The sequence below is a fragment of the Periophthalmus magnuspinnatus genome, chromosome 17 (genome assembly GCF_009829125.3).
Source record: "Periophthalmus magnuspinnatus isolate fPerMag1 chromosome 17, fPerMag1.2.pri, whole genome shotgun sequence".
Classification (NCBI taxonomy): Eukaryota; Metazoa; Chordata; class Actinopteri; order Gobiiformes; family Gobiidae; genus Periophthalmus; species Periophthalmus magnuspinnatus.
In genome coordinates this window covers 3,792,673-3,816,527 of record NC_047142.1, presented here as the reverse complement: position 1 = coordinate 3,816,527, position 23,855 = coordinate 3,792,673, and the positions used below count along the sequence as shown (strand labels likewise).

Below are 23,855 nucleotides of genomic sequence, written 5' to 3'. Positions count from 1 at the left end.
ATTAACACTGATAACAGGCCCGTCAACAGAGAATTGGGGGCCCGGGCAAGAAGCCGCGCATGGGCCCCCCCTAATATAAATTAATTGGAAGAGGGTTCAATTCTGGGCCCCAAAGACCTGGGTTCCTGGGACGACAGACGCCTTTGTCGCCTCCTATAAATATATTCTTTATAGTTTGTCCTTGAGAATAAAAAATTTAATCTGTTTTTAGTTTACTGTGAGAATTGGAGCCTTTTGAATTACCTCCAGTTACAGTGACTTGAATTCAGAATATTAAATGTGCACTGTGACAATACTGTTGCTTTTTGTGGAATATATTGAAGTATTTTTATTTATTTATTTGATTTTATTTTAGTTGTTTATTTGTTTGTTTGCTTATTTATTTAATTTATTTATACAAGGAGGGCCCAGTGAGAGTTTCCATATGCACCCTGTTAAAATATACAAAAATTAAAACAAACAAAATACGTTAACCACCTAGATCCATTTATAACTTATAAAAACAGGAACAGGTGTGATTATAAATGTTTATCTCCAGATTATTAAAGTGCACCAGTCTATCCAGTTTTGCATGTCCTTGAAATGTATTTTATATAACATTAAACTAACATGTAAAAATGTGTAAAAACAGGATATATACAGTAATTTAAATGTCAAACTGTTTAAGAATAGTGTTTATTAGGCTTATTTTGCTGTACTTTTTTCAAGATTCTTCAAACAATATACTGTATCCTATTATGATTTCACTTTTTTGTTAAGTCACTGGTAAAACATCACAAGTGAACAATCCAAAACTCCTCAAATATTATAATAATAATAATAATGGCTTACACTTGTAATGCACTTTTTCAAAGCCTCTCAAAGCGCTTACACTATAGTCATTATTCATTCATTTCCACACTTGGTGATGGTAAGCTACTTGTAGCCACAGCTGCCCTGGGGCAGACTGACAGAGGCGAGGCCAACCTGCCATCGGCCCCTCCGACCACCATATCATTTATATAGCTCTAGTTTAAGTGTAATTTTAATGTTGGGTGTGCCAGATTGAAGTATAAAGCTGGTTTTGCATGAGTAGTTGTTGTTATTTTTGTGAAAGAGGCTTTATATTTGATCATGTGTGGGATTCAAAGGTTATAAACAAGTCGTACATTAAACCCTGGAGGGAATCTGTAAACAATAACCGCTCTTGTCTCCCGTAGACCACACTTCTCTCTGGATGTAAAGACTCGGTCTCACGAGGGCCTGCTGTTCTTCGCTGGTACCAGAGGGGGGCGCGCTCACCTTGCTCTGTACATGTCCAAAGGCAGGATCAGGCTGTCCGTGGGCAAAGAGAAGGAAATCTTCAACCGTGAGAAGTACAATGACGGAAAATGGCACTCAGTCAGTACTTTTTATTTTTTCTAAAGCAAATAAACAAAGGATTGAAGTGTATTGATGCAGAATGTGTTGCTCAGGTCATGTTTAGTTTGGAGAAGAAGAAGTTCCGGCTGGTTGTGGATGGCATCAGGGCTCTGGACGGTCAGCTGACAAGTGCGGAGCTGACGTCTATGCAGCAGTTTATGTCTCCTGTTTATCTGGGCAGTGTACCAGAGTCACTCCATCAACAGCTAAAGGTGCAAAACGCAAGACAACACTTAGAAAAGGCAGTAGAAGTTGGATTTAAACATTTTCTAAAACACGTCACAATGCATTATTCATTCACTCCATACTCGGTGACGGTAAATTAATATTGCAGTTGCCCTGTATATATAAATGGACATAGCTAACCTGCTAGCCACTGCGTTTTTGTAACTGCTGCTGTCAGACTCGTCATTTTGGTCTTAAAATTTTCCTATTAACCCGCTCTACATGATTTTATTTCGTTATTGTGTCTGTAAATCAAGATATGAACATTAATAACAGACAAATCAAGCACCATCTTTTCCTGAGGTCTCTCCCACTAGCGTTAGCAACAGGTTTGATTGACAGTGTTGCTAAGCGCTTGCACCACTGTTTTAGCAAGGGGCGTTAGCTTCAACAGCCTCGCTCCAGATTGGCTCTTTGGTTGCTATGATACACAGGGTCAGAGGTACAAATATGGAACTCGGCTCCAAATTCGCCGCTGTAACTGCTAGCTTAGACCGTCGTGAGGCAGGTTAGTTTTACCCTACTGATGAAGTGTTGTTGCGATATTAATCCTGCTCAGTACGAGAGGAGCCAATGGGACAACGCTGCCATCTGTGGGATTATGACTGAACGCCTTTAAGTGAGAATCCTCCCTAAACGTGGTCAAGGATAGCCGTCCCGCGGGGGTCGGTGAGAATAGCCGTTTGTCGGGTCGCCCCCTCTCCCATGTCGCACCTCATGTTTGTGAAGAACCTGGTGCTAAATCACTTGCAGACGACCTGATTCTGGGTCAGGGTTTCGAGCTTCATTTGACTGGAGCTGAACTCTAGGGGTGACGTCACACTCACTTAGTCCACTTCTTTATACTGACTGTGCTCACAACCACTGAACCAACACCGAAATGTCAATAAATTCGGTGTGTTTCTCAAAATGGTCACATATGTATATAGCACTTTTCCACCTTCAAGTCACTCAAAGCACTTGTTTATGTCAAGAGCGGTATTCAAACCACCAACCTTCGTATTAGTGACAAACACTTTACCAACTGAACTACTGTCGCTGCACCAACAGTTACTTAAGCATCTGTTCTGTGATGTATTGTTTTATATGAGCACAGACTCTAGCATTCATCTATCCATCTATCTCTCTATATCTATCTCTCTCTGTCTGTCTCTCTCTCTCTCTCTCTATCTGTCTATCTCTGGCTCTCTCTCTATCTGTCTATCGCTCTATCTCCCTCTCTCTCTCTCTCTCTCTCTCTCTCTATCTGTCTATCTCTGACTCTCTCTCTCTCTATCTATCTGTCTATCTATCTCTCTCTATCTATCTATCTATCTCTCTATCTATCTGTCTATCTCTCTCTCTGTCTCTCTCTCTCTCTCTATCTGTCTCTCTCTCTATCTATCTCTCTCTCTCTATCTATCTCTCTCTCTCTCTCTCTCTATCTATCTATCTATCTATCTCTCTATCTCTCTCTCTCTATCTGTCTATCTCTCTCTCTCTCTATCTCTCTATCTATCCATCTCTCTCTCTCTCTCTCTATCTCTCTCTCTCTCTTTCTCTATCTTTCTCTCTCTCTTTCTTTCTTTCTTTCTTTCTGTGTTTCAGACAAAGGCTCTCCCGAAGCACAGTGTTTCTGGCTGTATTCGAAACTTCAAAATGAACGGAGCGTCGATGACGGAGCCCTCGGGTAACCACGGCGCCGGGCCCTGCTTTGAGGGACAAACCCAGAGGGGGGCGTATTTCTCAGGGAGCGGTGCTCACGTCATTGTCAGTAAGTATTTACATGAAGTACTCTTAAGTAAAAGTACAGATACAGAGGTAAAGAGTTACTCAAGTAGTACTACTATGTACTTTAAGAGTAAGAAGTACAAGTATTTCACAGAAGTGTTGCTCATTTGTTTAAGTGTAAATGCAGTGATACTGATTAAAAATGAGACATATTTTGATCAACAATAACAATACGATCCAATTTCTTAGTTTCTCTGAATTTTGTGTATTTATTTTTCTTTACTTAAAGCTGAAGCTTGAACTCAAAAACTTTAGTCAGGATGTTACTATGAATACGGTAAAAATAACCCCTCAAATCAAATGAAAAGTACTTTTACTTCTCAGTCTAGTTAAAAAATGTACAGGAGTAGAAAGTACAGATACTGCTCTCAAATGTAGTGAAGTAAAAATAAAAAGTACCCACTGTAAAGGAAAGTACAGATACCTAAAAATTCTACTTAAGTACTGTACTTTACTACTTGTACTTCATTACCTTCCACCACTGAGCAGATCTCTACCATATAATGAAATCCAATTGGAGAAAAAAAATTGATGTTTTCTTTCTATTTTCGAAATGTTGCTGTCTCAAAAATCTAAAAACATGAATATGACGTTGATGTTTTGCAGATGACACGTTCGTCTTGGGCTCCAGTTTTGAGCTGTTGTTAAATATCCGGCCGAGGAGTCCCTCTGGGTTACTGCTGTACGCGGGGACTTACAGCCTGACACGATACGGTCCTGATATGGGCCATTACCTCACTGTCTATATGCGCCGAGGAGAGGTGAGGGGCTAAAGTGTTCACCAAAATACAAATATACACAGTACTAGAATGGTTTTAAATCAAATTATGAATGTTTTGATACTGGGGAGTTTTAAACTTTGACTTAGAGGTGAAAAAGGAAACATGTTATAGTTTAAGTAGTAAGGAGGTGATAAATAAAAGTCAAACAAAGCTACTAAGTAATATTATTTATACCAGCAAGATTTGTTTTGGTACATTTGGCCTCATATAAGCTTTTATTTGGAACAAACTTCTCCAAGTCTGCACATAAAGATATTATTTTATTTTAGCATAATAATGGGACATTGTAACTTCATTGACTGTTTGCACGATGCTTTAGTTCTTTTTATGAAGTTACTGAAGTTTAAATGACAAAAATCAGTTTGTTTTTTTAGTAAGTTTGCTCACATTACTAAATAAGATCCAAAATCCCCTAAGTAATTTCTTATGTCAATAAAATGAGCCAAGAAATTTAAAGGGCCCATATTACTCTTTTTTTTTTTCTATGTTCTAATGTTTCCTCGTCACAAACAGACCTGGAGTTGTGTTTTTTTGTTTCATTCACACATGTTTAACACACAAACCCTGCATATTTCGTCTGAGTTCTTCTCCCAAACTGAAAACACTCTGTTCCACCTTGTGATGTCATCATGTGGTGATACAGGAAGTGCTCCACTGTGTTTTTAAACTCCACACACCTTCACTAAAATCATTTGGATCATTTCAGCTCTGGAGTTGCTCTACTGAACTTAAGTTAAAAGGAGCTGTTAACCTGAAAACTACCACCTGATGACATCACGAGGTGGAACAGAGCATTTTGAGCTTTGCCGATGCAGCCAGAGTAATGATAAAGTGTTACTCAAACATGTAAATGAAACAAAACACAACTCCAGGTCTGTTTTTGATGAAGTAAGAACATTATAACATCACAAACAGCTCACAAAAGTCAAATTTGCTTAATATTTGCCCCTTAAAACTGACAAAATAATGCAACTTTGACAGTTTTTTACACATAAAACGCCTTATTATTGTATGAAAAAAAATAGATAATGATAACACTTTCTATTTACAGGTTGTGGCGCAAGTAAATAACGGCAACGGGGAGTTCATGGTGTCTGTTAAGCCAAAGACGACATTGTGTGATGGGATGTTTCATAAAATATCAGGTGCAGGAATGAGCTCTGTTTGTACTATTACTGCTACTATATTTGCTGTTACTGTTTCAAACCGTGTATTTGCTGTGCAGTGATCAAGAGGAAAAACGTTGTGCAGCTTCATGTGGATACAGTGGATAATTACAAGATCGGACCTCCAATATCCATCACACCTTTGACCAAAAACCCTCTGTATGTGGGCGGCATTCCTGGTACGTGCTCGTCCGGTTATTTCCCTGATATTAAGGAAGTTACTGTTGTGTTTGTCATTCAAATTTCTACTTTTAATATAACGTACAAATTTTAACTTTGAGGAAATAAAGGGAGATTATTCTAACTATTTTAAGTTTGATCACAATATGCACTTCATGCCTTGGATGCTGTCTGCTGCTTCATGCGTTAAGGTCCTGTATTATGCAAAATTGACTCTTCTGAGCTTTAAATCGTGTTATAATCTTGTTAGCTCCTCAAAAACAGACCTGGAGTTGTGTTTTGTTTCACTAACATTTTATTATTAGTCTGTCTACTTCTCCAAAGCTGCTCAAAATGCTCTGTTCCGCCTTTTGTTCAGTACAAATTGGCAATTCCAGGGTTGAAATTTTCCAAATGATTCTTGTGAAGTTGTGTGGAGTTTGTATTGCCACATGAAGACATCAGGCAAGGCAAGGCAAGTTTATTTTTTTATAGCACAATTCGTACACAAGGTAATTCAAAGTGCTTTACAGAATAAGAAAGACATTAAAATCACACAAATCAAAACATAAATAATCACAAATAATCATCATAAATTTACCATTAAAAGAGAAGAGTGCAGAATAAAAACATTTCAGTCGTATGCACAGCTGAACAGAACCATTTTGAGTCTGGATTTAAACATTGTCAAAGTAGAGGCCTGTCTCACATCTTCAGGAAGAATGTTCCAGGCTTTAGCTGCATAAAACTAAAACTAACTTAAATGCTGATTCTCCATGTTTAGTCCTGACTCTGGGCACCAGCAGGAGGCCGGTCCCTGAAGTCGAGTGCGAGATCATCACAAATATGCAGGGTTTGTGTGTTAAACAAAAATGTGTGAATGAAACAAAACACAACTCCAGGTCTGTTTGTGATGAGGAAACAACATTATAACATAAATCAGAGAATATTGTAATATGGGACCTTTAACTGGAATTGGTTATATCTACTCAAACGTCTGACACAGGCTGTAAAAGGTGGTTGGGGAAAGGTGGCACTGAACCATGGTATGATGATAAAACATTACAGTAGATCATATACAGGGACGACACTGTGGTTTCATTTTTATTTTCATATTTTACTGACCGTTAACCAGATCAGGTCACTGTATAACTATCACTGAGTCATCTATTGTGTATTCATGCTCTCTAGGGTTGGATCTTGTTTAATGTTTTCCAGATTAATTTGATGTGTCTGGATACCAAGGGTCATTATTTGTTGCAAAGACCAAGACCTATTACACTGCCTGGCCAAAAAAAAAGTCGCTACCACTCTAATATTTGGTTGTTCCGTCTTTAGCTTTGATTACGTCGCGCGTTCACTGTGGCATTGTTTCGATTTCGCTTCTGCAACGTCACAAGATTTATTTCCATCAATCACCTGTTTATTGTCTCTCTTTTTCCTCTTTTGCAGAGCTGACTAGAAAGCACGTCCTCCCAGTCACTTCCTCGTTCGTGGGCTGCATCGATGACGTGACGGTCAACAGTGAGCCGGTTCTCTTTAACAAACTGTCCGCTGTGGTCGGTCCAGTCAACCTCAAAGAGTGCCCCGCAGGATGAGACAACAGCTCTCCGCTTTTTCCAACACCAAACTTTGGGACCACGCCCATCACCAAGTGCAATCTGTTACCAAGAAAGAGAATGTGTTTGTATGAGAGGCTGTTCAGGGAGAGGACATGCGTGTGTGTGGAGACGTGTGAATGTGGGTGGATGTTGAAGTTGTTTGCTGCTCTTAAGCTTTGTTTTTCTATTTATTTTGTGATGAAATTCTATATGAGCACTGTGTCGTGTAGCTTATTACATGGCAGTGTGACGTACTGGTTCATTCTCTCTTTTGACAATCAGTGCTAAAGAAATGGTTTGTTAATTGTCAGGGCGAAGTAGCACTTTAAAAAACATACCCTTTCAGATGGTGCTTTATGGAGTTCTACATTCATGATATAGAGTTCTGTGTTTGAGTTTGGAGTAAAAATTGTTACTCCGGTTTACACCAGCAGTGTGTGTTTTAGCAACATTTGAAGGTTGCCAAGCCACTGGATCTTCATGCTACTTGACAACATTGCATGTTTTATAAGTTATACGCAGTTCTGTGGTGATTTATTCATATCTGCATTCCTTATGTTTTAGCATTAAGTGCATGTACAGTATTTTTACAGAAAACAACCAGAAATGGGCGTTCTAAATCTGAGATCGCATCCAAAGTTTCCACAGTTTGGTCTTCGGACCAGAGGCATTTGGGACCACTGATCCAATACATACATCACTTTCTCCAATAAATGTTTACTTAGTCATGTGATTGCATAATTGGCAATTGATTTTAGTTGTATGTTCATTCCTGTGTTTCAAACACATTTATGTAAATAATCTATCCAGATATGGGTCATTAAAAATGTTCCACAAAATCTTTTTCTTGAATGAGTAAATGTGATGTTGAGTTTTGTTGTTATAAAAGGTCAGCAGTTTCAAAGCAGTTAACAGTTACCACTGTACAACTACAAAACCAAAAATTATTTTATGAAAGAATATATTTTATTAATTTTTTTAAATATTTCTAACTGCACACAAAGGCAACACACGTCCTGAACACCAAAGACTATTATAACGAGAGATAACAGACATTAGCGAACAGCCCCTCCTACTTTGATTCTAAATGTGTCATATTTTTGGTATAAAAACAGTATGATGTAGACACCGTACGCCTTAGTTATCTGACTCGCTTTGGAGATTAATCGTTGTTAATAACCATATACAGCTGTCCCACTTTCTCTTTCTTTTCGGGTAGAGGTTCGTAATCTCCTCTCCATAAAGTCTCTGAACCAGCGCGCGAGCGGCGCCACAGAGCAGCGACACCACGTGACTCGACGCACGACGCCACAACAGCGTCAACTGCTTCAACAGCAACAGCAGCAACAGCAACAGCAGCAGCACGGGGAAGTTGACTCGGGGCAGTGTGATCTTCTGAAATAACTGCGTTTTGTCACCATGACGCCACCGGCTCGGCTGTGTCTGTGTGAGTGAGCGCGCACAGAGACTCCCCCCGTGCGGCCGTGCTCGTTGCTCCTTTCCCCGGTGTCGGAGCTCCTTTCCCCGGTGTCGGAGCTGTTTATGGCGGAGCCCGCAGCCGCAGCCCCGGGGAGAGCGGAGGAAGACCCGGCTGAAGACATAAACGAGGCGGAGCTGGCTCTCAAAGGCATCAACATGCTCCTCAACAATGGATTTAAGGAAAGCGACGAGCTGTTCCGGGCGTACAGGTTCGTGTCGGTTAAATCTGCGTCTCTAACGGTCCAGGTGCGCGCGCGGGACAGAGGCGGGCACGAGGGGCACAACAGGAGGCACATGGAGCAGGTGGAGGGGCTTTAGGGAGGTTTTAGGGCTTTAAATGTAATGTTTCACTGTCTAGAAACAAACTTCCATCTCTATGCATGAACCCATCAGGCCAATGTACAGGTTAGATCTGTGAAGAGGCGACCCTGGTTACTGTAAGAATGTTTTTTTCAGGGTATTATGGGTAAAAATAAATTGTAATTGCTTGGCTTGTAATGTTTCAGAGTATAGAAACAAACTCTTATCTCTATGTATGAGCGCATCAGGCCAGTTTACAGGTCAGATCTTGTCACCCTTGTAAGAATGTTTTTCAAGGTATTATGGGTAAGAAATAGTATCTGTAGAATGCCATACAGTGGAACATGGAAGCACAGTATAGAAACAAACTCTTATCTCTATGTTTGAGCGCATCAGGCCAGTTTACAGGTCAGATCTGTGAAGAGGCGACCCTTATCACAGTAAAATCACAGTAAAAATTTTAATTGCTTCACTTGTAATGCTTCACAGTATAAAAACAAACTCTTATCTTACAGTATGAGCCCATCAGGTCAATGTACAGGTCAGATCTGTGAAGAGGCGACCCTTGTCACCCTTGTAAGAATGTTTTTCAAGGTATTATGAGTAAAAAAAAAAAAAAAGGTACCGGTATCTATAGAATGACATACAGCGGAACATGGAAGCAAATATCTCCATCGTGACAGATCCGGCACCAAAAAGTTACATAGTTGAGCTTTTAATTCCATTTAACGCAAAGCAGGGTAAAAGTGGGAGGATTTGGGACAATCAGCTACTTCCTTAAAAAAGTGCTTGTGTGGTGCAGAAGGAGCAGAGCCGGTATCTCTGTCATGTTTGTAGCGTAACACCATATGATCTAGTCACAAGTACAGCTGATCCTGTGTAAATAACCTGAAGCAAATACCCACACCCAAGTATCAAAGCAGACCTGTTGTGCAAAATCGACTTTTCAGAGCGTGTTTTCTTATTTACTCTCTTAAAGTTGTTTTTGAAGTATTTGTGCATGTTTGAGTAATCTTTAATCACTTATTCCAAGACGCCGTATTTGCAGATCAACCCCACGTTTTCACCTCCACCTGTGCACGCCCACTCTGACGTACGCACTTTTATTTTCCTAATTGGTGATACACGTCGTATTCAGCAGCATTGCGTAGTCATCCTGGTACAAATGGAAAAAAAACGTTGATCGTATCCATAAGAACGTCGCGACAGCTCTACGGCGCTTTGTTGTGATGATGTTTACGGTGACGTCAGTTCCCGTTGGGTACTGCAGTTTTCTAAAGCGGAAATCAGCGCACTTATTTCTTTTATTATGTTGTTTTAGATGAATCTTGATGTTTAAAATGTGCCTAGTTTTAAAGACACTCCTGTTCTTACCGTTTAGGAAATAAATATTACTACTCCTTTCACTACTATAGCCAATTAAAATGAGCATCAAGTTTTATGAGCTTTTATTCCTGTTCTAACTGTTCTGCATCATCATTTACTTATGTTGCATTTTGATTGATTCATGTATGTTTGAGTAATCGTGTGTTGTTTTACATTCCAGGCTTGAGTGCTCTGAAAATTTCTGTTTCACTTTTCCCCTATCTCCTCTATCTCCGCTAACTTTTCTGCATCTGAGTCATTTGTGGGTTCAAATGTCACATAGACAATATTCAACAGTAAAAATAATCTTTTGCTCGCTACAGTTAAAAGTCATTTACCCAATTTTACCCCATGTTTTTGAGTAAAATTTGTCTTGCAGTTATGTCGTATAAGCAGCTCTTCAGGTCAAAATATGTCCTTTGTGCGCTGTCTGCAGTTTTTAATAATCAGGATGTGTGCATTAGCAGGTTAGCTATCGTTAGCTTTACAGTCACTGCAAAACTGCTGTGGTAAGAGCTTATAAACTCATCGTGGTGAATAATTATGACGCTTGGAATGCATAAGGTCAGTGAAGAAAAACGTCAGACAGCTGCACATAGTTTAAAATGTAGTCGTGTAGTTTTGTTTTTCACATTTTTAAGACGGTAAACATCAGGTGCAGCGGCTTTAAATGTCACGGTGAAGTCTCTGCTGCAGCTTTGAACATGAAATGAATGGACCCGTATAGTGTTAAACCAACGTTGCTTTGTACATTTGAATAAAATATAAAATAAATGACCCATGCAGATTTTAGTTTAACGCTAAAGACCCAAATAGCACGTCGTCTTCTTTGTGAGTTCACAGGTGTGCACGGTCCAATAATCTGAAGTGCCGAGTGTCGCTGGGGGAACATTAGGGGTCCGAGTCCCTGCTGAAGTCTTAAATGTCACTCTTCTCTCTAATTGAGTCGAACAGTAGTAGGCGTCATCCAGTTTCGATTACACCAACGACATTAATGAGGAAGTTGTAAAAGCTCCTGACATAGTGTTGTGTGTGAGTTAGTAACACATTTTGCACTCGCCTGCTCCGACAGTGTTAACAGTTGGAACTTGTTACGAAATGTGACTTAGACAAGTATTTTATAAGTTAACCTGCAGAGGAAGCGTAAATGTCTTTTTTTTTTCTCCACAGTGACAAGCAAGTAATGTCACGAGACCGAGTTACTGTTCAGATCTGTAGAGAGGCGACCCCTGCACCTCGCACTAAGAATATACGTTTTTTTCAAGGTATTTTTGAGCAGTAACTCTTCAGATAAAGAGTTTTCTTCGCACATCTTATGTCTAAAGCCAGGTGCGTTGGAGAGGGCATGCGTAGTGCTCGTCAAAATCAAAAATAGAAAGGCCTAGTTGCCAAAATGTTGCTGCTCCGGTTCAAATAAATCTCACTTTTTGCAAGATAAACAGAGTGCGGAAGTCTTTCTATTTTGAGCGGTAAAGCTACCTGTAATGAAGGGGATGTAAGACAGATTTAATGCCATGCTGCGGAACAATCCAGGCATGGAGGTGTGTCTATGGAGACAAATCTATCCCTAGAGAAGTTGCATAGTGCCTCTTTAATGGCCACTCTACATTAGAAAAGTGGCTTTGGTTCAGGTTTCAAAGAGCAGAAAAAGCCCCCATCACCCGAATCCATCTGAAACCAAATTGCTTTTCTTTGTCAATCCATTTTTGCAGTCGTTTAATCCAAAATACAAACTTTCACGTCATTACACAGCTCTACCATGAAGCGCTTTTGTTTTTAAGCTGCAGTAAAACGTGGCAAATATCCTGCTGGTTTTTCTGGATGAATGCAGGACATGGAGATGAGAGCTTCCTGTTTATAGACGGTTACTTCCTGCTGGAGGTGCTGCGGGTCAGTTCGATATCTCCACGGGGACACCAGAGCTCCGTCACAGTGTGGGGCTGATTGCATTGAGGGCGTACGGGGCACACGGGGTGAAAAGTGCTGGTAAACTGTATGTGAGGACTGGTGGAGATGGCTCATGTTACAATATAAAAGGAACAAAAACCAAGCCACTGGGAATTTTTTATGATTTTATGAAGTATTTGCGAAATTTCAGAAGTACCTTACATAGACAAACGATAATATTGAAACTAATTTATGCTACTGATGCAACAACCAAGAGCAGATTTAAACCACAAAAACTATTCTAAATGTACAATATCTAAACAAACAGCAGAATGAAACACTTTAGTTCTTTAGTTTGCATCTGTAATGAGTCATAGACGTTATTCATTCAGCCTTTTACAGCTTAAATCTTATCATATAACCAAAAAATAACCAAAAATGTCCCAGTATTGCAAAGAAACTGCACATGATGAATACTGATACCATTTCAAATACATGAACGATAAGTCGATACAGTGAGAGGTGTAGCGAGACACACCTTTTTGAGCGTGTTATAATTAGATACAGACACCAAGCAGCGAGCATTTTGAACCTCAAGCTACTTCTAAAATATATCTGTGTATCTGGGGCAAGAAAAATGTTGCTCAAATACATGGGGAACAAATGTGTACAGGGCCGTTAATTCATGTAAAAATGTAAAAGGCCCTTCAGTCATTTTGGGAGTTTTGTATATTTATTCTTTTGAACTATAATATCTGCTGTTGCACTTTGAGATTTCTCTGTTATGTCATGTAAAGTCTGTGGTGGAAGAAGTACTTTGTTTAGTTAGTACAGATACCAAAGGAAAAAAAAAAAACTCAAGTAAAAATAAAAATATCATGAAAAAATCTACTGAAGCAAATACTTGTTTAAAAATGTACTTAAAGAGTAAAAAGTATTTTGCAATTTTTAGGTCTTAATGTAGTGATTTTGATACAGATTTGTGTGGAATTTGGTCAATAGAAACAATTGAATTTTACTTTTACTATTTTTACTTCGTTATGTTCCTCCAAATTTCTGTTGACGGGCCTGTTTCATATCAGTATCAGCCGCAACAGGAAGACGAACATCTGATCTCCTTATCGGCAGACAGAATCCACATCAGACCAGTTGTTGAATGTAATTTTTCAGTTTTAATTATCGGTTGATGAAACAAATGCCAGCTGAGCCACGAGACATGCGTTTTGCCTCTTTCAAATGAAGTAGACCGAGCAGATCTATTGCCAAGTTTATCCATTTCTCCCATTCAGCTCAAGTTTATTCACACAGCACATTTAGAACGACTTTAGCTTCACATAAAACACACAGATAACACAATACATAGGAAAAAAACAATAAAACACCAAGATATCCTGTCTAGCGAGGATTAAATGCCAGGGAAAATCCAAATCCCTGAACCGTCCCTCTATCACCCTGAGAAACCTCGCTGTCGCTATGAACTGGCTCCATCACATTCCTTTCAGCTAACCTCTTGTTGTAGCTCGCTCATGTTTCCTTGTTGTCACAATATGTCACAGTTTTCATATCTTCTAACATTTGTTTTTGTTTGGTTTTTTTCAGAAACTACAGTCCTCTGATGAGCTTTGGGGCCAGCTTTGTCAGTTTTCTGGTAGGCCGAGCGTGTTCCTGTTTCACTTTTGTTTGTGCTGATTTGACAAGAATTCTAAAAGTCACGTTGCAGTTTCATAATGAGTTCAGACGATGTTCCCATGTGGAAGTAAACGGGCACAGAGCCAGTCTGGGCACAAAGCGAGAGCTGAACAATGCCGTGGTGGACTCATCTGGGCTCTCAGCATTTTTACTTTGCAAACACGTTATTCTCGCATTAATATGTAGTTTATTTTAATATTTTAAGAAGTTACTAATCATTGTTGTTGTGTTTTATAAGTTTCAATTATAATGTGAATAACAAGGCCATAGTTGGAGTGGTGTTGGGCTAATAGTAATATTCTGAGCAAGTAACTGCTGAATGTACAGTCCCTAAAATGAGCACAGTTGTCCCTCGTTTATCGCGGGGGTCACGTTCTAAAATTAACCCGCAACAGGTGAAATCCGCAAAGTATCAGATTTATTTTTTACATTTATTCTATATGTTTTTTGCTGTAAAACCCCTCACCACACACTTAATACACTTTTCTCACACAGGCGTTAACATTTTCTCACATTTCTCTCTCGTTTAAACTCTCTCAAAGTTCAAACCTTCGTAGGCGTCTTTGTCGGTGCAGAACGTTTCATCGACATTGTGGGTTTTGTCGGGGAGAAAACAAATCGCAAACATACAGCACTTCAGAGTCACACTGAGATCCAACGTTTATGTAAATTTGTCTGAACACATTCTGTACTGGACAGGAGACACGGCACGGAGGAGACTGATGGACAATGGTCTACAGTCCAACAGCCAATCAGGACGCACGACACAATGCACGTTCATACGCTGTAAATAAAAAAACATGCAAAATTGCACCAAAAAAATCCACAAAGCAGTGAGGCCACCAAAGGTGAACCGCGATATAGTGAGGGACAACTGTATCTTATTGTTTATAAAGTATTATTTCAGGTTATTACTACTTTCTTTCTCTAGGTTAGAGTTAGCATTCAGCAGTCTTCAGACGCGTCATCTCAAAATCTTAGCACGTAAAAATAATCCACCATATATGAACTTTAAATGTAAAAAAGTTCATTCAGTGCATCTCTAAAGAGTAATGCAAAATATTATCTCACACACTCCAAGAAATCATCATGTTTATGCTTATTTTTTGGGGTGAATAATAAAAATGTAAAAAAAAAAAGAAACAAAAAAAGATTACAGAACAAAATAAGACTTGGCTATAAATGAAATGAATAGCCAGAGAATAAATGAATAATACCAGTTCTTCTCTCAAACATAAAACAATTTCCACCTTGTGATGTCATGTGGTGATACAGGATGTGCTCAGTGTGACTCTCACGTGTGGAGTCAGTGGTGTTGAGTTGTCCCTGTTTCTCCGTCTGCAGAACGCCATGATGACTTTTGAGGAGGAGAAGATGCAGATGGCTCTGGAGGACCTGAAGGCCACAGAGCGTCTGTGTGAGAGCGACAGCACCGGAGTCATCGAGACCATCAAGAACAAGATCAAGAGGAGTGTGAGTCTGTCTGTGAAAAATCTCCTGAGTAAATATTAAAAACCACAAATACAAAATGACTGACTGCTACAAGAAATCTGAATAACCATGTTTATCTCATATTACACAATGATGTGTGTTTATTTCCCACTATTTAAACTTTTACATATGTTTCATCCATCAGAAAACAAAGTTTTATTAACTGGACAAAAATAGTTTCTACCTGGACGACTGAGGGATTACAGTTTTTGTTTGTTTTTTTAATAATTATGCTTCAGCTTCCTGTTTATAGACGTCATTTGGGCACTTTTCACCATTTAAAAGATTTAATATTTTGTTTTGAATTATTAATTGCCACAACAGTGTTGTTCTATATAATTTAAAAACCCATTTATAGCAGTAGAGGGGCCAATTTCATTTGAATGCTGTGTTAATCTTGCAGATTATATAGTATGATATTAAAAATGCAGTTTTTAAGACTCTTTTCTGTCAGACAAACTGCTCACATCACACAGCAGTTATCAGGGTTGATATTAAAGGGCTCATGTTACCCTATTTTCTGATTTTATGTTATACTGTTTCCTCGTCACAAACAGAACTGGGGTTGTGTTTTGTTTCACTCACACATGTTTAACACACAAACACACACAGTGTTCTTCTCACAAACATAAAACACTCTGTTCCACTTTGTGATGTCATCATGTGGTAATACAGGAAGTGCTCCACTGTGTTTTTAAACTCCAGACACCTTCACTAGAATCATTTGGATAATTTCAGCCCTGGAATTGCAAATCTACTGAACTAAATGTAAAAGGAGCTGTTAACTTGAAAAAACACATGACATCACAAGGTGAAACAGAGTGTTTTGAGCTTTGGAGATGTAATAGACTAATAATAAAGTGTGAGTCAAACATGTGGGAATGAAACAAAACACAACTCCAGGTCTGTTTTAACATAATAACATGACTTAAATCTCAGAAGAGTCAATTTAATGTAATATTGGACCTTTAATGTTAAACGGTGGTGGAGAGAAGCCTATATAAAGTTTACTTAAGTTCTGTTTGTAGGTCAGTTAGCGATGCTGATCTTTAATATACTGTGTGTGTTTGTGTGTGTTTGTGTGTATTTGTGCGTGTGTGTTTGCAGATGGACTCTCAGAGGTCAGGAGTGGCAGCGGTGGATCGTCTCCAGAGGCAGATCATCATCGCAGACTGTCAGGTTTATCTGGCTGTTCTGTCCTTCATCAAACAAGAACTTTCAGGTAGAAAACGACCTATTTTTAGTTTCAGAGAGTATTTATGTATGCAGATAATTCAGTCTGAACGTCCACTGTGAACAAACATACATCACTCTATATGTGTTACCTAATTTGGAGCGCTGTGTCCACATGATTTATAGGAAAACTATTTTGGGTGAAGTTCATCTTTATTTAAACAACATGGGTAACATTCCTAACACAGGTTTTTTGGAGATTCATTTACTGTTTGGACATTTCCTTCCTTGCTTACCCTTATTGTAAGTAAAATAAAGCAAAAATATTATGTCTGGAATAAGAAAATCTAGAATAAATTGTATTATAAATTGTATGGTTTGCACTGGGACATGGGAAGCCATTTTAAGAGGGCGACGATCGATACCTGCAAACTTCTAAATTCAAATGCATCTTGGTGAAAGGAATATTGGTTCAGAAATGATCTGGATGAGCCTGTTAAAGGTAATAAAAAAAACGTAAAAGAGAAATTAAAATCTGTCAACTGGACAAAAAGTTGTAGGAGTGAAGACTTTTACAAGATGATAAAAAGATGTGATAATAAGAATCCTCCCGCTCATTTCGTCTAATTTAGAAACTTTTTCTCAATTTTTTTTCCTTTTTCGAACTCAAATTTAAATACTTTTTCAGCGTATATCAGAGGAGGCTGGACCCTCCGCAAAGCCTGGAAAATGTACAACAAATGCTACAGTGACATCACCCACCTGCAGGAAGGCCAAAGGAGGAGAGCGTCAGAGCAGCCCACAGCGCCCCCTATCTCCTCCTCCTCTTCAGACCCCCCCAGCCACAACTCCTCCCCCGGCCCCAGCCCCTCCGTGCGGCCCCACGCCATCAGCCTGGAGGCCCTGGACCGACTCAAAGGCTCCGTCAGCTTCGGCTACGGCCTCTTCCACCTCTGCATCTCCATGGTCCCCCCTCACCTGCTCAAGATCGTCAACCTGCTGGGTTTCCCCGGCGACCGTCACCAGGGCCTGTCTGCGCTCTCCTACGCCAGCGAAAGTAAGGACATGAAGGCCCCCTTAGCTACGTGAGTATGTGAGTGAGTATGTTTGCCCCTCTGGACTCTAGAGCTTTAGGAGAGAAGTTAGACGAGCAGCGTTACAGACTGAGGAATCGATATTTGACAGAGATAAGGAGACTTCACTAGAATCATTTTACATTTGAATTCCATTTAGAATCATAAACCGTAAACGGCTGTAATGAGTTAAATAATTTCTGTATGTTTTATAAGTTCATTAATACACACAGGGATGTTGTTTATAGTACTTAAATTTAATACAACACTCAAAGTTGCATTACATTTCATCAGTTATTTACTCTGCACAATCAGTGGTTCTAGCTACTCCTGATGCCATAGCTGCCCTGGGTCTCACTGATAAAGAAGAGGCTAAAAATGTGGCTTTTGTCTGTTGCAGCCCGTACACAACGAAATAACAAACAATTATTGTAGCAGTCGATTAGTCAAACCATCAGTTTTATCTATGTTTTATGTGTTTAACCGAATGACGAGATACAAAACAAATCCTGTTATTATTGATACAAATTAGATGTTTATTATTTATTTTTTAATCAGTTTAAAGTATTCTTGTCGATTGTTGCAGCCCTACTCATATATTTGTTTGTTTTTTACATTTCTTGTAAAGAGCCTTTATATTTCATGTGATGATTTTATCCCTGCACAAAGGCCTGTCATGATGATTAGTATATCATCTTATCGTTCCATATGTGAAAGCTGGAACAAACAACAAGTTTTGGGGCTCAATATTTATTTTGTGTATAGTTTCTTTCCAAAATTGGTGAGATTTTTGTCATTTTAGTTGTAATACTATAAGATTTGTGCTGTAGAGGGTAGAATAAGTGACTTTTACGGCTAATTACTGCATTCGTTCTGCTGTAGTTCAGGCCTTTTAATGAAACTGTCTACTTAAAAAATGTTCTACTGGGATTATCTTGCTTTATTCTTTTTGTGTCAGTGGCAAAAAAAAATAGTTTCAAGCTATATATCATGCTTCAAAATGTGTTATAGTGACAGGGCTGCCCACACATGCCTCGCTACGTCCAGTCTTGACTTGCATATTGATGAAACTGCAGTTAAAGTCTTATACGGATTGGGAATACAACATTCTAAAGCCACTGTGTGTCTCTGTTCCAGCCTGGCCCTGCTCTGGTACCACACAGTTGTCCAGCCGTTCTTCGCCCTGGACGGCGCAGACACACAGGCCGGACTCATAGAAGCTCGATCGATTCTCCAGCAGCGAGAGGCCACCTATCCCAACTCCTCCCTCTTCATGTTTTTCAAAGGCAGAGTCCAACGTCTCGAAGTAAGACCCTATAAACGACATGAACAAACTGCTTTTTGTTTGTTCGTCTAATCCATAGTTGTATTTGTTGTTCTTTCCCAGTGCCACATCAGCAGCGCCTTGAAGTCCTTCAGCAGCGCCTTGGACCTGGCCTCTGGTCAAAGGGAGATTCAGCATGTGTGTTTATACGAAATAGGTACTTTTTACTTCTGTTATTGCTCTAACATAACATTATGAACACCTGGATCACCTGCTGCACATTCTGAAAGGCCTTAGGTCTTTGTGACTTCCATCGTCACAATGAAGCTATTTTTAAGATTAAACCTGACCTGAGTTTCTATAGTTAGCAGTGGATCCTGAACAAGGCTGTGTGAGTGCTGAACATAAGCTGCCAGAGAAGCGAATTTAAGTTCTAAAAAGATCAACTTGAGTTATGAGGGTTTATGGACTTTAAAAACACAGAAGAGCTTAATGGAGTAAGAGTAGAACCACTGCTCCTCCACGTTGAGAGGGTTGAGGGAAGCCTGGGAGTCGCTGCCCCAGATAAGCAGAAGAAATGGATGGATGTTGGTCCAAACATTTGAAAAGCTTTTGGGGGAAACTAGAGGGCACATGGACACCACAGCTGGGAATCACCGGGTTCCTCATAGATTGATTTAATACATAAAACATGGCTCACGATATAATGACATAGTGAGAGAATCAACGTTCTAAATAAGCAATAACATTATAGTGCTGCCACAACTTTATTTTGTAAAATGTAGCAATGAAGTGATAATGGTGATGTATGTCTGTATCAGCAATTTAAATATCACAAACTATTCAAATTAAATGTCATTTTATTGAACTAAACCATGAACAGGACCAAACGAGGTCTAGTGTGAGTGATCTGCTGCTGTAGGGTGTGTCCAAACACACAGGAAACAGAATGACTCCAGGTACATTTTAACATAGTAATTCCACACACACCCACACCCGTGAAGCAATAACTTTCACTTCTCTTGTCTGTTATGTTTTTTTCCAGACTGACAACACCACCCACATATTATTTGTGCGTATCTGCATTCTGATACCTTATTACCGTTCTCTGTAGGCTGGTGCAGCATGATTGAGTTGAATTTTGGAGACGGCTACAGGGCCTTCGAGCGACTGAAGAACGAGTCACGCTGGTCTCAGTGCTACTACGCCTATTTAACCGGAGGTACAGCCCAAACCCCCAGCCTTGTCTTTTGGCTGTAATTAATTTTAAATATGATTGTCCCACCCCAGTGTGCCAGGGAGCCAGCGGCGAGCTGGAGGGAGCCGTGTCTGTCTTCAAGGAGGTGACACGATTGTTCAAACGCAAGAATAACCAGATCGAGTTGTTTTCCATGAAGCGAGTAAGTTCAGGAAATGTATATCACACATTATTATAAAATCTTATGAATTATTTACATTTTTGTCAGTTTTGTCAGTCAGTTTAACCGTAGACTGTGTAAAGAAGTGGAGTAAGTGAGTGTGACGTCACCCACAGCGTTCTGCTCCAGTCAAATGAAGCTCACCGAGGCTAGAGCAGATATAGGGGCTAATTTGGAGCAGAGTTGCATATTTGGAATTCCGTCCGCGAGTATCATAGCAACCAAAGAGCCAATCTGGAGCGAGGCTGTTGAAGGTAACGCCCCTTTCCGCTCACACCACTGGTTTAGCAGGGGGTGAACACATTTGAATAAAGACAAGATGGATAAGTTTAATGCCACACTGGAGCATTTGATACAAAGTAGGCAGCAGAACCTCCTCCAGAAAAGGCACATAGTGCAGCTTTAAAGCTATCATCTGTAATTATAAGAATCAGATGTTGGTGTGCGTGTGAAAAAGGCCTCTGTTCTGCTCTCACATATCACCACTAAATGTTACTTCTGCCTGATGGTGTGCCAGGTTTTTGCAGAAGAAGAACAGAGAGCACAGATGAGCCTGAACCATAGACTGTATAAACGGACATGGCTAACCCGCTAGCCGCCGTGTTCCAAATAGGAAGTGATCATGGGCGCACTTTTGGCTCCATCTACTCTGGCTCTAATTCATTTTCTATTGAGAAACTGTTCCCCCTCTCTCTGCTGTCAGACTCGTCATTTTGTTCATATTAACCCCCTACATGATTCTGGGGCTTTTATTTCACTATTGTGTCTGTAAATCAAGATATGAACATTAATAACAGACAAATCAGGCTACTTTTTTTCGTGGAGGTTGCTCCTACTAGCGTTAGCAACAGATTTGATTGACAGTGTTGCTAAGCGCCCGCTCCCTGCTAAAACCAGTGGTGCAGGAGAGAAGGGGCGTTACCTTCAACAGCCTCGCTCCAGATTGGCTCTTTGGTTGCTATGATACTCGCGATCAGATTTACAAATATGAAACTTGGCTCCAAATTAGCTGCTATAACTGCTCTAGCCTCGATGAGCTTCATTTGACTCGAGCGAAACACGATGGGTGACGTCCCACTCCTTTTAGTCCACTTCTGTAGACAGTCTATGTCCTGAACTAAGGCCGTGGGAACAGGTTTCACATCTGTCTTCTACTGCTAAAAGAAAATCAAATAAACTTTCAGATGGTAGCTTTAAAGAAAAACATATTTTCAAGTCAAGATGTTTGTTTTTTGCACAAACATTTGTAGCAACTTCTTTTTTTAGGCAGAGAAACTACGCAGCCCCAACGTCACCAAAGAGCTGTGCATCCTGTCAGTGATCGAGATTTTATATTTGTGGAAAGCTCTGGCCAACTGCTCCGAGCCAAAACTGCAAACCATGACACAAGGTACGGCAGCTGAGCAGTGAAATCAATACTGAACTGATGTTATGTAAACTGGAGCTGTAATCTTTCGTACTCGTCCAGTCTTGCAGGGGATAGACGACGCTTCCTCTACGGGCTTGAAGTACTTACTGCTGGGCGCTATCAACAAATCTCTTCACAAAACCAAAGAAGCCATACAGGTAATTCAGGTTTTTAAAAATTGTTAAAATAACACAAAAATGAGACTGTTTCTTGTTTTTAACGTGAACCATTTTGTCAGTATTTTCATTTAGCTGCAAGAGATGAGGTGGGCTGTCTCACCAACTCCTACGTACAGCCCTACTCCTGCTACGAACTGGCCTGTGTGCTGCTCAGTAACCCAGAGGTACTTTTGTATTTTGTTTATGATCAGGGTGCACAGTGTCATAACATATCAGTGATTTTCTGTACTTTTGTTGATCATTTTAAAAAGTCACCTGTGTAATCCCTCAGTCGTCCAGGTTTGATCCATAGTAAAAACAAAAATGTGTATCTGGCAACTGGACAAACTTTTTCGTAGTAAATGGTCTTTGTTTTTCTAATAGACTAATCACAAATGTCTCATATATAGTGTACTGTTATATTACCTTTAGTTTGAAGGTAGAACTGTTTTTAAGTCATTCTTTTGTGGATCAATAGTTTGTCTAAGTCTAAATCTGACCTTGAATTGTTGTGTCCACAGACGGCAGCGAGGGGTCGAATGCTAATGCTTCAGGCTAAGGTATAGTTGTTTTTATTTCTTTTTGTGTGAAATGTTTGTGTTCCTCAGAAAACATGACATTATACAGTGTTGTCTTTGTAGGAGGACTACGCAGGTTATGACTTTGAGAACAGATTACACGTGCGCATTCACTCAGCGCTGGCCTCAGTGCGGGCCCCAGCTCCGCCATAGGACTCTGCACCTCACTGCACCTTGCCATTCAAATTTCTATTTTATAATTTCTTCTATTTATTTTTGAACCACATGCCAATAATATTTATGTGTGCAATAATAAGATTTGTACAGGCAACTGTTGCTCTGGTGACAGAAAAAACTTACTGTAACAAACCTTTTTAGAAATGTCCATATTTAGTACTTTTACATTTTTAAAGGGACGGGTTGTATATTGTACTTTTGATGTGTCAGAAGTTCAGTTCTGTAAAAACATATCCAAAGTTTTCCACAGCAGTCAAGTGAACCTGAATGTCTCAGTGTAGTAACTTAATCTTATGACTTCAGTGTTGTACAGACTTGAGTATTTTGTATTTAAATGGTGTAAGAGGCACAGACAGTGTTTTTCACTGTGTTTTAATAAAATTAAATACTGTAAAATGTTCTGTATTTCTGGTGCTAATGACAGTGATTTTCTTCTTTTGAGCAGCGTTTATACAACAGACACATCAGAGGCCTGTGTTTTGTTGCTTTAATCTGTGTCAAGTAAAACAAACTCATTCAATTCATAAGCTTTTATTTTACAATAGAAATTCTGATAAATTACCAAACCGTTATAACAGCAGCTATTCACAAAACCAAAGGATCTTCAGTGCGTCATAAAGAGGTAAGGCTTGCATAGTTATAACGATGATGCACATGCATTAGTCTTAAACAACTCGAAACATCAATGCATAGAATATCAGGAATGTTCTCAAATATGGCAAGACCTTTACACACACAACCCCAAACCTGTAGGAGCTACTGACAAAAAGAAGGTAGACTAGATTGTCTGATTACAAACTGGTAATTCTCTGTACAGAATTTAGGATCCAAATTTGAGTTAGTTACATTTTGCTACTTTACTACAACTGTATAAAACAGGACGAGCTCGTTGGCTTGTGCGGTTAAACCTGACAGCACATTCAGAAAGTTGATTATCTACACGGTAAGATTATGTTAAAGGCAAATGTTTTAGAAGTCATCACTTTCCACTACTGTGTGTGTAGTGGTATCAAAGCTACAAACATGGAATAATAGACCGACATATCATGCTCTCCCTTAAAGCTTAGATAAAGTACAGCCTGGACTAGAGTCAAACAAAACAAGAAATGTGAACACTCCCAACAATATAATATTTTATAATAAAGGCTACAGTACATTCTAGTATCTTCATAGTAAATATATTTATAAGTGACCCAGGGCCATAAGAGTTTGTGCTTTATATTTCACAGATCACATTAAGTGTTTGCCTTTCCTCTTTTCGTTTTGCTGATTTTTTTGTTTTTTAAATAAC

At 39.5% G+C, this 23,855-nt stretch overlaps 2 protein-coding genes across 2 annotated transcripts in view; both read left to right on the top strand.

The window, feature by feature from the left end:
• Nucleotides 1–7,931, top strand: part of LOC117385057 (laminin subunit alpha-3-like) — an 89,736-nt gene extending 81,805 nt beyond the window's left edge. Inside the window, exons 71-77 of the mRNA XM_033982300.2 lie at nucleotides 1,200–1,380; nucleotides 1,455–1,613; nucleotides 3,214–3,379; nucleotides 4,003–4,157; nucleotides 5,230–5,323; nucleotides 5,404–5,523; nucleotides 6,956–7,931. Coding sequence (XP_033838191.1) covers nucleotides 1,200–1,380; nucleotides 1,455–1,613; nucleotides 3,214–3,379; nucleotides 4,003–4,157; nucleotides 5,230–5,323; nucleotides 5,404–5,523; nucleotides 6,956–7,101 — 1,021 coding nt within the window. The 3' untranslated portion in view covers nucleotides 7,102–7,931. The remainder of the gene's footprint in view (nucleotides 1–1,199; nucleotides 1,381–1,454; nucleotides 1,614–3,213; nucleotides 3,380–4,002; nucleotides 4,158–5,229; nucleotides 5,324–5,403; nucleotides 5,524–6,955) is intronic.
• Nucleotides 7,932–8,373: 442 nt separating this feature from the next.
• Nucleotides 8,374–22,968, top strand: LOC117385030 (tetratricopeptide repeat protein 39C-like). Its single transcript, XM_033982260.2, has 14 exons — nucleotides 8,374–8,792; nucleotides 13,735–13,783; nucleotides 15,169–15,297; nucleotides 16,423–16,537; nucleotides 17,177–17,573; nucleotides 18,699–18,867; nucleotides 18,949–19,042; nucleotides 19,940–20,047; nucleotides 20,116–20,225; nucleotides 21,510–21,633; nucleotides 21,712–21,809; nucleotides 21,890–21,994; nucleotides 22,331–22,369; nucleotides 22,451–22,968. Exons 1-14 carry the CDS (start codon nucleotides 8,647–8,649, stop codon nucleotides 22,538–22,540), a joined length of 1,773 nt encoding a protein of 590 aa, XP_033838151.1. The 5' UTR covers nucleotides 8,374–8,646; the 3' UTR covers nucleotides 22,541–22,968.
• Nucleotides 22,969–23,855: the final 887 nt, after the last annotated feature.